Source organism: Anabrus simplex, chromosome 3 (genome assembly GCF_040414725.1).
Source record: "Anabrus simplex isolate iqAnaSimp1 chromosome 3, ASM4041472v1, whole genome shotgun sequence".
Classification (NCBI taxonomy): Eukaryota; Metazoa; Arthropoda; class Insecta; order Orthoptera; family Tettigoniidae; genus Anabrus; species Anabrus simplex.
The window spans coordinates 244,034,183-244,051,675 of NC_090267.1; the positions used below are offsets into that span (position 1 = coordinate 244,034,183).

The following is a 17,493-nucleotide window of genomic DNA, read 5'->3' on the forward strand; positions in this document are numbered from 1 at the left end:
TATCTACAACTTTTTCAAGAGCGGTACCGGTTTCTACACATAGAAATGTCATCCTCAGCCGAAATCATACAATTCACACAAATTGACTAAGTACACAGTAATTAAAATTGCCATGGTGACATAAAGGGATACACATCTTCATATACTATTTTTCACCAAATAAATACAATGGTTAAAAGTTTTAACATGCTTAAGTGTACCTTCATCCTTATTAATTTTACACTCTGAAAGTGTGAAAGTTTTTAGAGGCTTCTTTTTACACTGGGTTAAGATTAAATTGATACGCTCATATCAAATACAAAACAATCTGATCTTGCTGATCTTTTTACATACAAATGCCCGTATCATCACACGTCATTTTTACATTGCTGTTAAAATCTTCAGTGATTTTTTGTCAGTTGTCAATTCATTACAACCACTTGTTATTCAAATGTCTTCCAAGTAAGAACAGACATTTAGTCGATAACACATTGCTCGTCTAATGGACCTTGTGGAACTATGCGTTTGTATATCTCATAAATCACGTCGTCTTTGAAAGGCATGTTACACTTGTTAAAATTTACACTGAGACATATATAAAATTGTATAGTATAAAACGGTGTCGTCTAAATACGGCAAATGTTTGCCCTTCCGTTCTTCTCTTTGGGCATAATACAGGTGATCTAAAATTTCTCTGTCCAATCGGGAAGATTTAAAGAAGCCTGAAGAGAAACTAAACACAAGAGGAATAAATTTTAAAGTGTAATGGGCCTGAACAAGCTAATGGTGTATGTAAATACGGTATATGTGGCTCACCTTGGACAGCGTGCTGAGATGTTTGACCTGTGAAACTGAGCTGCGGACTAACGTCCTAGAATGTGGAATGTAGTGTAGCAGATTTGGTGTGGAGAGAAGAGGGGAGAGGGTGGGAGTGTGCGGGGGAAGGGAAGGTGGGGGAGGGGCAGAGTTTAAGGCGAGTCTTGAGAACAGTGAGGTGGGGGTTTGTAATGTGATAGAGTATTCTGCATCTCACAGAATATTGAACGTCTATTCGGAAGATCAACACATTTAAAGACTTTAATTAAAAATCAAAGAGGATGTTGATTTTTTCTGAGATTTCGTTCCAGTTCGAATTGGAGTTAAAGAACTAATCGAAGTGAATGAAGCAACTTTCTGTAACGTCGATAACGGGGCCTTTGTTTACCTTCATGGGATTATCTAAATTCTGCTTTATGTAGCTGATGCTACACGTATGATTTGAATCTTGGATATGCTGTCTGATTGCCGAATATCTATTACTTTTTTTGCATTTACTTGCTGCATATATCTGATTTTGAAGCTCCTCCCGGTCTGACCGGTATACGAAGACTCACAGTTATTACACTGGAATCTATAAACGCCCGACTTTAGATAAATATCACTTTTGTTTACTGAGCTGGTATTATACATGATATCCATATTTCTATTATCAATTATGTATACGACCTTAGTATTGTGTCTCTTCAGAATATTCGCAATGCTGTAAATATCTTTATAGAAAGTAAAGGTTGAATAATAATCGGGTTTAGTTTTTTTCTAGTTAACGTTGTATTTAAACGGTATTTGTGTTTATTGATGACGCGCTCTATAAATGCATTATCATATCCGTTATATTTAGCTACGGAGCGAATTTTATTCAGTTCCGTATCTAGATTTTTAGTTAACGGTATTTTGAATGCCCGGTTTACCATACTGCTGCTGGTAGCGCATTTATGTGCTTTGGGATGAGGAGAATCTTTCCTGATAGTAGTGCATGTCTGTGTTGGATTCCTGTAGATTTCATACTCTGTAGAAGAAGGAAGTCTGTTTAAAGCGAGATCTAGAAAATTTATGACTCCATTTGGTTCGGTTTCTAGAGTCAACTTTATCTGCGGTTCAATATTATTTAAATTACCAAGAGTAGAGATTGCATTAGTAATTCTTGCATCGAGGATAACCAGGGTGTCATCTACATACCTGACCCAGAATTTTATGTTCGAGAAGACACCATTGTTATTAATTGTCGTATGCTCTGCCAATATCCCTGAGGCCGGCGACCCCATAGCCAAACTATCTTGCAGATATATGCAATTTTTAAAAGAGAAGTAATTATTCTTGACTAAAAGTCTCAAAATTACCATTAAATCTTGGATCTCGAGCTCACTGAGGCCGCTAAATGTTTTTGCTACTTGCTTTATATCGCATCGACACAGGTAGGTCTTATGGCGACGACGTGATAGGAAAGGCCTAGGAGTTGAAAGAAGCGGCCGTGGCCTTAATTAAGGTACAGCCCCAGCATTTGCCTGGTGTGAAAATGGGAAACCACGGAAAACCATCTTCAGGGCTGCCGACAGTGGGATTCGAACCCACTATCTCCCGGATGCAAGCTTACAGCCGCGTGCCCCTGACCCCACGGCAACTCGCCTGGTTCTATATTTATTTGAATTGTTCTGATTAATAGGAAAAGTTTCTTAGTATTGATACTCGGATACATGTTCGTTATATCGAAAGAATGCAACGAGTGATAAGGTTGTATTTCGAAGCTATACAGTTTTCTTTATTTACTCAATAGAATTTTTACCGACTTATTAGACAGAAAATTGTAATTCATTCTTGGAAGTTTCTGGATAAATTGCGTAAATTAATATAATGGCCTTGGCCTATAATTGGCCTATAAGAGACTTTCACGCGTTCAGAGCGTAAAACTAAAAAGGTTGAAGGTAGATCTAAGCATGTTAATAATTTTAATCAATGTATTTATTTGGTGACAAGTAGTGTATGAAGATGTGTTTCCCTATATGTCACCACGGCAATTTTAATTAATATGTACTTGCTGAATTTGTGTGATTTGTATGATTTAGGCTGATGATGACATTTGTCTACGTCGAAATCGGTACCTTGTTGAATATATGCTGTAGATAACATCTTATAAAACTTGTAATTTGTATCGAAAAGGTTGAACCTTACTAAAATTTATCTTTGTAGACTTTCTTTTATTATTCGATGCTTCACATCTATTGGACGTAAATATTTTTCTTTTATAACAAATCAATTTTGGCCTTCTTAAATTTAATTTCAAGTAGTAATTAGATTTCCTTATGCTACCCGCCGATTTATGTCAACAGGTGACGGAAGAGCCCGGGATCCCCTGATGTTAGAAGACCAGAGGCAGATTTTGGCTAACGGTAAGCAAGGGAGTTATATATTAAAAAACAGAGCAGTGTACGTCACTTTCAGAAGAAATACATCTAAAGAATTCTATACCATCTCAGAAATTCCACAAGTGCAGATTGGGGCAAATTCTGTTGTTGATGTTAATTTGACCTTCCAAATCGTGGAAGACATTCTAAATGCTCGATCTTCCAAATCGTGGAAGACATTCTAAATGCTTACTTTATGCAGATGATCTGAAATTATACAGACGTGTTTCATCAACAGAGGATTGCAATCTTCTACGGTGAAATGTAGATAACAACTGGGAATGGAACATTAAGCACAAACTAACGTTCAATATTTCTTTCTTTCTCAAGAGTCGAGGTACCGGTAACATTCACTTACTCGGTGTTAAAGGAGAACTTGAATAAATTCGTAGAATACTATGACCTCGGTATATTATTCGATGTCAAATTAACATTCCGAATTCATATCGAAAAAACGGCTAACAGCGCTTATAAAATGCTAGAATTTGTCTTGCAGAATGTAAAACTATTTAATGGAATAAAGGCAGTTATTACACTCCGCAGTACGTTAGTAAACTAGATTTGAATACACTACTGTTATATGTAACCCATGAAACATTAAAATTATGGAAATATATAGAAAAAGTCCAGAAATGTTTCCTCAAATTTCTAAACACGGGGAAATATGGTGAATTTCCTTTCAGTGTGAGCTACGAGTGTCTGTTCACAGATTCCCATTTAAAATCTATTAGATAACGCATATATTTATGCTATATGATAATTGTTTACGAAGTTGTAAATAGCATCCTTGAAAATTCGTATTTTTCATGGCTAAAATTCAATATTCCAAAGGTGAATATATGGTTTCATTTATGTTCTAATGTAAAAATATGAAAACAGCTAGTCACAATGAACACCAGTTAATATGCAGTAAGTATAAGAAAATGGCTGCGGACAATATGAAACTAGATTTCGGATCCAGCGAGCAAAATTCCCCATCAGCTCAGGCACTAACAAAAGTTTAACAACCGAGCTCGATAGTTACAGTCGCTTAAGTGCAGTCAGTATCCAGTAATCGGGAGATAGTGGGTTCGAGCCCCACTGTTGGTAGCCCTGAAGATGGTTTTCCGTGGTTTCCCATTTTCACACCAGCCAAATGCCGGGGCTGTACCTTAATTAAGGCCACGGCCGCTTTCTTCCAATTCCTAGGCCTTTCCTATCCCATCGTCGCCATAAGACATATCTGTGTCGGTGCGACGTAAAGCAAAATAACAAAAAATACTTTAACACATGATCAATTAGCTAGTAATTAAGTTATTAATAATAACTAAACGAAGTGTTTACCATCCTTACGATGATTATGTTCGTTTCTGCATCTCATCACCATTTACCCATATTTCCTTATCATTAATCCAATATCCTTATCATGATCATGATCAATAACACAATTAATGAGAATGTGTATTGTTATGTTTTAAACTAACATTTGTGCTCGTTCTTTGCAGGGGAATTTTTAATGCGTGTTAAGTTTCCTTCATGAATTTATGCGAATTTACATGCCTGTATTCAAACGTCTTATACGGCATGTTCAACTGGTATTTCTCTACGAAAGCACGTGGCAGTAAGGTGAAGTATGATACAGACGAACAAGGTCGAGAAAGGATGAGGACGATTACGAGTTCATTCTAGGATACAGTTCCTGGTCCAAAGTTGTGCAGAAATCCCTCTCCTTCTCCGTTACGTATTGTTCATTCACTGACCACTGAAGTGGCACTGTGGCTGAGACTCATGAATCCCATTGTTAATGATAACTTCCCTTATTACCGGTTCTGTCGTTATAAGAACTCAGAAAAACCGAGAAACACACACCAATGCTAAAAATATGCATTTGGTCATTATTACACCTGAAACGGATAACTGTACGAAAATTTCGCCAAGATATTCGATGTACAGCCACAACAGTCCTTACGATTGTATTTATATAGATAAGAATTTTTTCCACGTGTAACACCGTTTGGGTTATGTCCGAACGAGGAACGAGGAACTGCCAGAAATAGGAGGCCCTGTTCCTTGGCCCGCCAGATCACCTAGTGCAAGGCCGTTAGAGTTCTCCTTGTGGGGGAATTGGAATAACGTAATCTACACTAAAGCGTCGGAAAACCCCGTCCAACTCCGGCAACTCATCACGGACGCCTGCAGAGCAATTACACCTGGATTGCTTCAGCACGCTAGACGATTTATCGGACACCGGGCCCGAATGTGCATAAACCAAAACGGTCATCACATCGAGTATTTGCTGCGATAAAACGTTGTCAGGGCAGCTGTGTTCCTATTACTCCCGGTCCGTATGTGTCCGGCCTGCTAACTAATCGGCTCTTCTTAAGACCATAAACACATTCATTCACACAAAATTTGAATGGAAGCGGGTATTGAACTTATATTATGTGCAGTGTGTATTAAACAAATATTTCAAAGGTGTCTCGCCCCGGACTCGAACCTCCCACATCACACGTAAGCTCTCTCCGCTGCACTTTTACCAACTGCACTACGGTTCCGTACGGCACATTGTGCAGCTTATACTCATAGCATGTATTATGTTTACTGCTGTCACAGAACCAATTTAGTCTTTCGCCGGTGTGTCAGATGCATATGATCTAGATGGGACACGCATGATTTTCATTGTTTAATACGAGTATAATATTGAGGCGTCCTATCGTGGTGAGGGGGTAAATAGCCTACCAAGATATCTGGTTGTGTTGTCTGAGCGCACCGACAGGGCAGATGTTTTCAGGACGGAATTAATATTGCGGGTTGCATAAAACTGCATTGGAAGGGGCGGCTGAAACACACGTTATAATTTTAGTATGCAAAGGCATATAACATATTATGTTGACAATTTGGCTGAAATGAGAATTTATGGTAGAATGAGTCCTTGGTTCAAAATACTTACAGGGGTTAGAGAGGGCTGTACTCTTTCACCTTTGCTGTTCATAGTTTAAATGGATCATCTACTGAGATATACTAAGTGGCAGAGAGGGATTTAGATAGGTGGACATGTAGTAAGCAGTTTTGCCTATGCTGGCGACTTTATCGTAATGGATGATTGTGCCGAAAACTGCAGTGTAATATGTTGGAACTTGAAAATAGGTGCAATGAGTATGGTAGAAAATTAGCCTTTACAAGACTAAATTTATCCCTGTCCGTAAGAAATCCGACAAAATGGAATATCAGACTGGGATACAAAGCTGGAACAGGTATATAATTTCAAATATTGAAATGTTTGTTCTCCCAGGATGGTGGTGTAGTAAGCGAAATGGAATCAAGGTGCAGCAAAAGTAATGCAGTGAGCTAGCAGTTGCGATCAACAGTATTTTGGAAGAAGGAAGTCAGCTCCCGGACGAAACTATCTTTTACATCGGTTTGATTTAGGACCAACTTCGCTTTACGGGAGTGAAATATGAGTGGACTTAGGATACCTTATTCATAAGTTAGATGTAACAGATATGAACGCAGGGATAATGATTGTAAGTGGGAAAAATGGCAGTAGCGTACTCGAAATGAGGTGATAGGGGATAAGTTAGGAATGAACTCTATGTACGAAGCTGTTCGCATAAACCGGCTTAGGTAGTGGGGTCATGTGGGGCGAACGGAGGATGATAGGTTACCTTGGGTGATGATGGTCTCTGTAATGTAGGGTAAGGGAAGTAGAGGGAAACCTAGACGACGATGGTTAGACTCAGTTTCTAACGATTTAATGATGAGAAGTATAGAACTAAACAAAGCCACAGAACTAAAGTTTTTGAAGAAGTTTACAGACGGAAGACATAACAGTCTATAATGAAGACGTATGTACTGAAATTGGAGACTTGTTCTCTGTCGCGTGCCTTTCATAAAAATAAATACATGTAAAAAATAATTATCACACATGGCTTCAAAATGATCGAAAGCGCAATTCGAGATAATAGAGAGGTGTGCCAGAATTCAAAAGTCACCAATGGCGAGCTTCGGAATGCTAATCGAGTGTGTCTCAAACTTAAGGTGAGAGGCTAATTCAACGCTGCTTGAACTCTAGCCGAGTAGCCTACTGTCCCGTAGGGTGAAAATGGTTTCTAGCTCAAAGTCTTCAAGTTGTGTAAATTTGTTTAGAAATACGAAATAAAGTCTACAGTAAAATTTCGAACCCGTACTGACTAGTTACTTTATTTCCATAACGTGCCTTGTATGTTGAGTGCTCACCTCAGAGGCTGGTTTGGACCTCAACAGCTTCGCCATCAGCCGTCATAGGTGGTCCAGGCGTCACTGAAGAGGTGTACTGGGGAAATGAGGAGTGATGTAGTTTCCCCTTGCTTTCCTCACTGAGCCAGAAGTTGCTATTACATATCAGTCCGCCAAGCCCACTGAAATGCCTGCACCAGCCGATCTTATCAGCAACATTTTCGCACCATTCATAGCATGGACTGGCTGCCTAAGAAATAGCATTACCTGTGTCACTCATACCTCAGTCTCTCTCATATTGTCAAAGCCAAGGATGAGACTGAGAGAGATCAATGAAAGTAACAAATTTGTTCTAGCCCACGCCAGACGACATAGTAGAGTGCAAACCCTAGGTCTTGCCGTCCTATCACGGGAACGTATTTTGCATCCAAACAGGTGACCATGATCATGACAAAACCCCGTTCAATTATTATTATTATTACCGTAAAGAGAGAGGATATGGTTCTGTTGGCGAAAGTTAAGAAGTCAAAATAAACCCAAACTTTTTTTAGTATGTTGGACTTCTTTGTATTAAAATATTTAGATATATGTTCCATTAATGTACCTTAGATCTTTAAGCTGAAACTTCAAACAACTTACTTATGTACACAATGAGCTGCTGTGAGAATCCATCTCTCACTTATAATTGTACCTCCACACAGGCTGTAAACACCCTTTCTACGAAGACCAATCTTGAGGAAAACCTGAAAAGAAAGATACCCTTGTACTCAGTTTCATGATCATGGTGATGGTAACGATTATGCTGGTGATTATGGTGATGATGATGATGATGATGATGACGATAATTAAAATAGTTCTAATACAAATATTTTGTGTTTCATAGGCCTACTGATTTCTTCGGCTTATAGAACGGCGGGTCTTGTGTTCCTGACCGACAGCGATGCAACGAGGTGATTCTCTAATTTTTTAATTATGTCATTTTTTGAAGGAAATATAAATTGAGAATAAATTTATTTTATTATTATCATCATTATCAACATACAAGATTTATTTAACTGTCTCTGTAAAGAAAGCAATAAGCCTTTTTGCCCATTTTATTTCTTGATACATTTCAAGTTTTGCCGTAATTCAGTCCACCTACACTAAAGGTCCTCTTTGTGAATCAGTTGTAGTGTGTCGGCAGCCGGTTCCCAGGAATAGGGGTTCAATACCCACAGAGGTAGATTAATTGTTATACAACGGGATTAACGTTCATTCGATAGTCCATGTCACATGATGTCGGCGTCTAGAAGATCTCTGGTGACACATTAGGTGTGAACTCGACAATATTAATTAAAACTCAGCTATAAATGCCAAGGATAAAAACGGTTTTAATATGCCATCTGTTTGAAATTGACACACGTGTAGTCCAGATGGCATCAAATTAAAATGTCTGCACACGGTAGCTAAGGCCATACCATTAATATTATTATGAATATTATTTACCTTTACTGAAATTAACAGAAAATGTTTGATGAAACAGGCAATTTGTTGTTGTGGTGGCGTAAGAACTGGTAGTTATTTTTATTATTGTTGCATTTATCATTTTACTGAGGTCGCAACTATAACATTTCTAAAACGAACGAATAACACACGTGATCAGATCACATTAGACTCTAATACGAATATACAGTACCTTGCATAGCGAAATTATGCTAAACTCCTGTAATGTGATATATTTGTATTAATCTACCTATAACAATATATTTTCTTACATCCGATTCCATAAGAAAGTGTAGCTTATAATACTAATCCAGCCTGAATCTGCTCCTACATTTCCGTAATAATTTAGCCGCCCTCTACTATAGTTCTTTCCAGTTTCTCGTTCTTGGTTAAATGAACATATCCTTGGTATTGCAAAGAAGACAAATATATAGGCCTATTTGTGCCTTCGATAGGACAACAACTGTCTGAGGATCTAATCTTCAAGTTTAAATTTAAGCCTGCATTTAAAAAGTTCGTATTCACGTACTTAATTTCTTCCTCTACAAATTACTTTCCATAATTAATTATGAGCTATCAGTATGTGCAAATAATTCCACTCTCCACGCTAGACCTCCAAATAATTACCCTTTCTTTTGGTTTAATAAAGAGCTGTTGTTTATCTCATCACTCTAAACGAGAAATAGATTCCTATTATACTTACACTTATAAATGTGCATAATGGAACGAATTTCTTTGTTACGGATTTTGCATATTAAATTAAGAAGCGATTTTCTCAGCGAATGAGTTAGTGGATAAATCCTTCACAAAAGGCTTTCGTTATAGAGGAAATAGTATTTTCTTTTTGTCATACCATGCTCGGGAATTCAGTGATCGAAGCATTCTCTCCTCGAAGAATGCGATTATCCATGCCATCGGTGGGTATAACTGTAAAATGTTAGAAAAATATCTGGTTATAGGCCTATATGTTAACATTGAAATATTAAAATATATAAATTATGACACTTGAAACATCAGTTAGCTTTATGCAAAGAAAATTTAATTATCAAAATACTGAACACAGACTGGTGGTAACAAGACTGATAACACATGTGTTAGGACTTATGCTGTAAATGAGTTTTGAGTTAAATACTTGACTAATTCCCTATGAAGGAAGGGGATGAAATAAAAATTGCCAACGCCAAAATAAGCATTTAAGGACACACAAAACAATAACGAATACAAAACTTATATGGGGGAATGTAGATCTGGGTTTAATTTATCTCATATCTACATCTGTTTCTATATGACTGTTGAGTACCAAGTGACAACGTGCTTGGTCACTTCGGTGCTTGCTATCTACATGGTACTTGAGGATGCAGTGGTCTAGCCTATTCCGCACTTATACGATGGTTTTCTGAAGTTCCTCTACGATTCAAATCAGGGCCCTGCTTCGTCCGGTTGCACTCTACAACTGGTCTCCAGTATAGCCCATCGAGTCCCTGGCAGTAGACCTAGTAGGCTTTCATTCCCACTGAGAAAAGTGTTCACAAGTACGGCACAGAGCGTGTGGGCATCGTCATCATAATAGACGAACCTATCAACCTATAAATCATAGAATCCCGTCTCTGTATTACTCTGTCTGTAAATTGCTTTCAGCAGCATCCGAATTCCATGCATAATGTGTGACAAAGCATGACGGAATTCCTTCCCTGTTGGAACAGTGTATCGACAGTCATACAGAGTAAATCAGACGTCTGGATGATGTCACACACTGAAACCAATTTCGAAGCAAATTAACGGCAATTGTTCGATGAAATAATGAACCGAAAAGAAGCTGAGGGATGCGTGACGAACTGACAGAGCATTTAACCTGCTCTAGAGTGCTATAACACCATCCTCTTCGGAGGTGTATAGCGGGCTCAAGCTATGATAGTCGGTAAAAACGACAGAGAGCACTGGGAACGAAGTCCCCGAATAATTCCGTAGTAATTACGAATTGAAATGAATTCACGAATCACAGTTATTATGCTACTTCTGCAGCTGGTATCCATTGCTTTGTATATTCCATTTCGAAGTAAACCATTTCTCAGTCACAGTAGAAAGCGTATCGGTGATGTAATACTATGCGTTTTAACATTCCTTCAACTATGACATATACATAGGTACTGGACCCGATTCATACCAGTTTCACGAACTGACCAGAGACACGAGCTGGTGTGTTGGTGTTTTATTTGTCGAGGGCGAGTCGCAATCCTGACATTTTTCGTTTTTCGTCCGCCGAGGGAGATAGGCTTGCCACCCCCTGGTAGTGTGTACTTTGCTAAGTGACAGGACGAAATTAAATTAAACATGCCTCACGAGACAATGAAAACAGTTTCGAGTGTGTAATTCACACGTGCATCATGTCCGAAGTGTCGTTCTAGCATTAATGTTATAATTGTTAAATTTAATTTTTACGTGTGTCCGAACTCTGCGATAATTCAATGTGACGAACCTATCAACCTATAAATCATAGAATCCCGTCTCTGTATTACTCTGTCTGTAAATTGCTTTCAGCAGCATCCGAATTCCATGCATAATGTGTGACAAAGCATGACGGAATTCCTTCCCTGTTGGAACAGTGTATCGACAGTCATACAGAGTAAATCAGACGCTATTAATTCATAGCGCCATTAATAATAAATTATGAGACGTATGGGGCATTCCTAATGCGCATTAAAGAACCCAACATGATTAGAACAAAGCCTATTTGACACGCGTACTCCGGGAAAAACAATACGCAGGCAGTCAATAAAGTAGACGAAATAGAACTTCTAGAAGAAACTACGGATAAGGGTTGCAATGAATTATTATCGACCAGACCAGGAACACGCCGGCGAAATCATAAAACAACTACACGATATGGACGCTGACGTGTTTTACAAATGCAAACATCCCAAGACACTCGCTAATGAGCAAAGGACAAATTGAGTGGCGGAAGTAGAACAAGAAGGATATTGACCGTCGATGTATTCACCAAACAAAAAGGAACAATTAAAAATGCTGGGCGGGCTGCCTTACCTGTCCATAAAATTGCCTCACCAGCACCTGTCAACGATGTTAAATTCGTCTTTAACTAGCAAATGTTGTTCCCGTGATTCGCTACGGTATTCTGTATTGTACACGGATATCCAGTAAATTACTGTACATGCAGTGAATAAGATTTTTTAAATTGCATGTCTCTTAGCATTATCCAGAAACAGCAGGGGGTGGTTTCCATACATTGTTCCCAATGTAAAGTGCGAGTTGCGGAGTTGTGATGATAACGGCAGGCTCACTTGCCTACTACCATTCACAATCGAGTAGATACGTTTTCATTAAATGGGAGGTCCCATTACCTACCGCGCAGTAACTATCGATTTGGGGAGTTTTCGTTACAATGGCTGGTGCCCTTTTCTACTTCAGGAGTAGTTATTATGACATAATATCCGGCACCTTCCCTACTGCTAGTCAAAAGTGATTTGTGCTGCTATCATTATTATCACAAGGCCACTCTGCCTAATGCCAGTCACATTTTAGATGGGTAAATTTGTTTATAATGGCGGACACACTTGCCTACTACCAAACAAAATCGGCGAGGGGAGTTTTGAACAAATTTGCATATTTCCTTGACTTCAGCCAGTCAAATCGATAAGCGATGTATTAATTACAATGGTCGCCCTTCCTTACTAATGCTAATTGCAAAGGAGATGGAGGAGGATCCCATTCCTACTGTCACTCAAAGTCAATGTGGAGAGTAATTATTGGAATACCAGACGCCCTGCTGCTCAGAGTCACTATCGATATAAACTATACGTATTAATTATAATGGCAAACACACCCTTTCTACATCACTACAAATCGAATTCAATATATATATATCGACATACGAAGTATACGTATGTTTACATTATTGCAAAACCTTCATTTACAGATTAACTGCTGCTAAACGATACATCATATCGGCAAGCGGATTGTACCATCAACCGCTTAATTTAGTGGTCTAAAACAACAATACAAATAAATGTATACTAAGTCTACTGTGTGGTCATTAACGTGGGCGGGAAACCATGCCCCATGTCTGCGCCACCCCTATAAATAACTTACTCTAAACTCCTAACGTAATTTTGTTACACGTCACACAGGCGAAATCCAGACCACATGTGAGATGCCACCCCCAAAACACTAATTCTACTATGTGATCACTCACATGAGCGGAAAACCATGCCTCATGTAAGCGCCACCCCTATAACTAACTTACTCTAAACTCCTAACGTAAATTTGTGAGAGAAAATCAGACCAATGCGAGATACCACCCCTAAAACTAATGCTGAGGAAGAAACAAAAGGAAACCCCCGGAACGACACGTCCGGCCCCTCCGTGTCGTCCCAAAACTCACGAGTCTCAAAACTCACGAATTCCAGGAAGAGGATTAGTAAGAACAGGTTTCTCTACCTGGGCCAGTCTCAAAACTCACAAGCAGGGCCAGTTCTTCTTTGAATGGATAAATGTCCACCCTATTAGTGATGGGATAATGGAATACTTTTAATAATCCAATAACTTCTATCCGATTATTTAAATAATCGAATGAATAATCAAATCAAATAATGGAATGAGTTTCAAATATCATTCAGTTATATGCGCCATGAATAAATGTCGGGTAGATAATCGACTGAAATAAGCGAATAGATGAACTCTTACTAAAAATAGAAACACGCCTTTTTTCGAAATGAATCTCCAAATGTTGAAACTAAATGAGTGAATTAACCGTCTTGATGTGTATCTCTAAATAAAATTCCTTATTGAAGTAAATGCCGCCTTGGCCGCATAATGGATCTAAGCCCCAGTACTACCAACTGACAGTTTCTTTTTACTGACAGCGGGCAATATACCTACTTTAATTCGATGTCGTCCGGCTTTATTCATGAATAGTTAGCATGCTGTCCTTTGGTCCAAGGGATCCAGGGGTCCCCGGTTCGGTTTCTGGTCGGGTAGATGATTTTTACTTTCATTAGTTAATTCCTATGGCTCGGAGACTGGGTGTTATTGCCGTCTTCAGCATTAGACTTCACCTTAGGTAGGGCCTCATCCTCACAGACGTGCAGATCGCCTGTACGGCGTCAACTCTAAAGACCTGCAGCAGACCACACGCCATTATTATAAATTTATGTGAAAGGGAAAAAATATATTATATTAGCTTTAAGACAACAGCAAAATATCTTTTCTTTAAAATAATAATTATACACCTCTGTCTCTTTCATTCACCACCCATTATTTTACCCCTGTGGGTTGGGGAGGCAGAATAACATCCACAGTACCCCCTGTTTGTCGTAAAAGGCGACTAAAAAGGGGCCCCAGGAGCTCTTAAATTATTTAAGAGAAGACTAGATAAACAACTGATAGGCAATCTGCTACCTGGGTGACTGCTCTAAATGCATATCAGTAGTGATTGGTTGATTGATTGACTGATTGAGCAAGAGAACGTGGGTTGGCGACCTCGGGGCCCTTTGCTGAATCCGGGCATTGCTTCCACCCACTTGTCGCAGTCTACTTGCTTTCATCTGTCCTTAGTCAACTCTTGTTGTTTTCCGAACCCCGACGGTATAAGGTTTCCCGTTAAAACAGTAATAACCACCACCAAGTCCGGCTCCATGGCTAAATGGTTAACGTGCTGGCCTTTGGTCACAGAGGTCCCGGGTTCGATTCCAGGAAGGGTCAAGAATTTTAACCATCATTGGTTAATTCCGCTGGCACGGGGACTGAGTGCATGTGTTGTATTCATCATTAGTTCATCCTCATTATGATGCGCAGGTCGCCTACGGGCGTAGAATCAAAAGACCTGCACCTGGCGAGCCGAACACTCCCGGCACTAAAAGCCATACACCATTTCATTTTACAGTACCACCACCAACATTCATTGTTTTTAACACTTACTGATTTGTATTGACCATTTACACTTTTTCTTGGCGTGGGAAAGGACCAAAATCACTAAATATCACCATCATCATCGATCTGGAGTCTCTTTGAAGTCATTTAGCGAAATCATTTCAAAGATAGCGACCAACAACTTCGCCATATTTTATAGAAAATTCTGACGCATTTTAATTTACGACTTGAGAAATTTGGTGAGCCAAGTAGCCAATACTATAGAATTGCACTTCGCGTAACCGCGTGGGCGCGTGATGCAATATATTAATCTTTGCATTTTATGTAATGGCATCTGAGTGCACGACTCATTCATACGTGAGCAGCATGAGTTCGCTTTATTCTCGGAAAGCTTAGCAGAGACCGTTCGTTCTACCCGTGCACTTCCTGTAAGGGGGTGGAGATAGGTGATTTTAATTTCCCTGTGATGAGATTGATGAGTTGATGACGTTAGGATTACTTTTCGTGCCATTATTTCGAAAGCGTTCACTATCTATTTGCCCCAGTCATTCGAATGGAATTTCAAATGAATAATCGAAAAAATAATCGAATCGAAGAAATACTGTAATTGAATAAACGAAAAATTAATCAAATGGATTAATAGAATAAAATTAAATAATCGAATAAGCGAATAATTTGTATTCGATTTTTCAATCACTACAACCTACCCACATAACGACTGTAGATATTTGAAAATTTAATCGGAATTGTGTGACAAGGTCCATTGTTAGCGCCAGCCGGAACTGCGTGCCCTCTTGTAATTGGCACCTCTCTCATCAAGAGGTGGGCCTGTCGTGTAGCCTCATACAAAGTGTAAGCGACAGGGGGTTGAGAAACCCACGGACGCCATGGACTCGCGCGGATAACCGCACTCGGCCTTTCAAATGAAGGCCTAGTTCCATAAGCCGCTGTAAAGCTTTGTCTTTTTCAATGCATTTTACTTTTATGTATTTATATATATACTATTTATATATTTCTGTCAATTGCTTTAGTATGCTTAATTTGGTTCAGTTGGTCTTTTTTCACTATTTCCATTACTTTTATCTACATATTTACATGATTAATTTAACAAGAAAAGATTTACTTTCTGTCTAACCCATCTTAAGGATGAAGGAAGTGACTCTCAGAAATGCACCTACATCTCTTGTCTCCTCATATTTTTTTTGTGTTTCGTTCGATCCTCTTATCAAGTTGGTAGTATTTCTTTCTTCTTTTTTAACGCTCTAGGTTCAACTCAATTCTGATAATCTTCTTATCTGATTTCTCAGCTTCTTGCTTAAGCCCTTTTATTAAGCCTTTTATTCGAGGGTGAGGTCTTCCCAGAACATTGATAGATATTTGAAAATTTAATCGGAATTGTGTCAAGGTCCATTGTTAGCGCCAGCCGGAACTGCGTGCCCTCTTGTAATTGGCACCTCTCTCATGAAGAGGTGGGCCTATCGTGTAGCCTCATACAAAGTATACGCGACAGGGGGTTGAGAAACCCACGGACTTCTTTTATTTGGTGATTCCACCCCTCCACAGAATTGTTTGTTCTGTGTCTTCTGTTATAGCAGTTCCACGTTTCCACTGGAACTAGTGGATTTTGTAGCCAATGATCGACAGAATAGTCAAAAAATATCGTCAACATTTGGTCTTCGGGGGCGTTACTATGAATGTAGATCCACCCCTCGTCTAGATCCTCAGGCGGCAGGAAGGCAAATGCCGCATACATTGTAATAGTTTGTCGGACTTCCTGATTCGTTTTGTAGGCTTCAGTGAGGCCGACTTCCTGAACCTTTTGCCAGAGACTTTGACATAAATGGAAGAAGCATCCTTGCACTTTGATAGAAGGAAATACTTCTTTTATTGCTTTGATAGCGGCTGCCTCAAAGTCGACGTTTATTTCATTTAGGTTCCATTCTGAGATCTCATGTTTTATGATATTAAATAATCTAGCGTATGTCCCCGTGGTCTTATTAGGGAGAAGAGCAAATATGACAGGTGTTATGTTTGTTTCCTCGCTGGTGCTTCCAAGATCAGCATGTATTGTATATAGCTGTGAAAACTGGCTGCTGCAACTTTTGAAAGTACTGAACCCATAATTCTACGATGAGAAAAATATTTTTTATTTTTCTCAATATTTATTTCAAATCAACAAGCTACTTTTATTTTTGAGGGCAGCCATGTTGCGCTCCTAGAGCCTCGATGTCGCGTGGGAAAGATCTCACCCGCGGCAAGCTCGTGAAATACCGTGACACCTCGGCGGACTTCGAGTGCCCGATAATCCTTTAAATTCACGGAATTCTGCGTGACGAGAGATTTTGGCAATACAGTAAATAAATAAATAAATAATCTATATTATTCTTAAACCCTACGTGAAGACAGAGCCCCCAGGGTAAAACATAAATGCAGTTAAGCATAAGTACAAATCAGCGTCAGATCCGAGGACTAGCTCCACGTGCCAAGGTCAATGGATGAAGAAAACCCGCGAAACGCCCGGGCAGAAATAATTTATTTCACCTGTTGCGAGTGTGGTAAAATTATGAGATTAACATCTAAAATAATTACAAGTCTGTCCGGAATTCTGGAACAAGTGTCATGAAAATCGGTCTATTGGACGCGAAATTAGCAGATTACGCAATCAAGCTTAGTAGTGTGTGCAGCGTCCCTCATAAGACTATAAAAGGAACCCCCTACTGCATATTTTTGAGTG

General features: G+C 39.1%; 1 protein-coding gene across 2 annotated transcripts in view; it reads right to left on the bottom strand.

The window, feature by feature from the left end:
- Positions 1-17,493, bottom strand: part of LOC136866195 (trypsin-1) — a 150,452-nt gene that overhangs the window by 102,852 nt on the left and 30,107 nt on the right. Inside the window, exons 2-4 of one of the 2 annotated variants that reach the window (XM_067142942.2) lie at positions 13,770-14,007; positions 9,727-9,800; positions 8,031-8,134 (exon numbers count right to left, since the gene is read on the bottom strand). In XM_067142942.2, the coding sequence (XP_066999043.2) occupies positions 8,031-8,134; positions 9,727-9,783 (161 nt within the window). In that variant the 5' untranslated portion in view covers positions 9,784-9,800; positions 13,770-14,007. The remainder of the gene's footprint in view (positions 1-8,030; positions 8,135-9,726; positions 9,801-13,769; positions 14,008-17,493) is intronic. The other variant, XM_067142940.2, reaches the window with a different exon arrangement.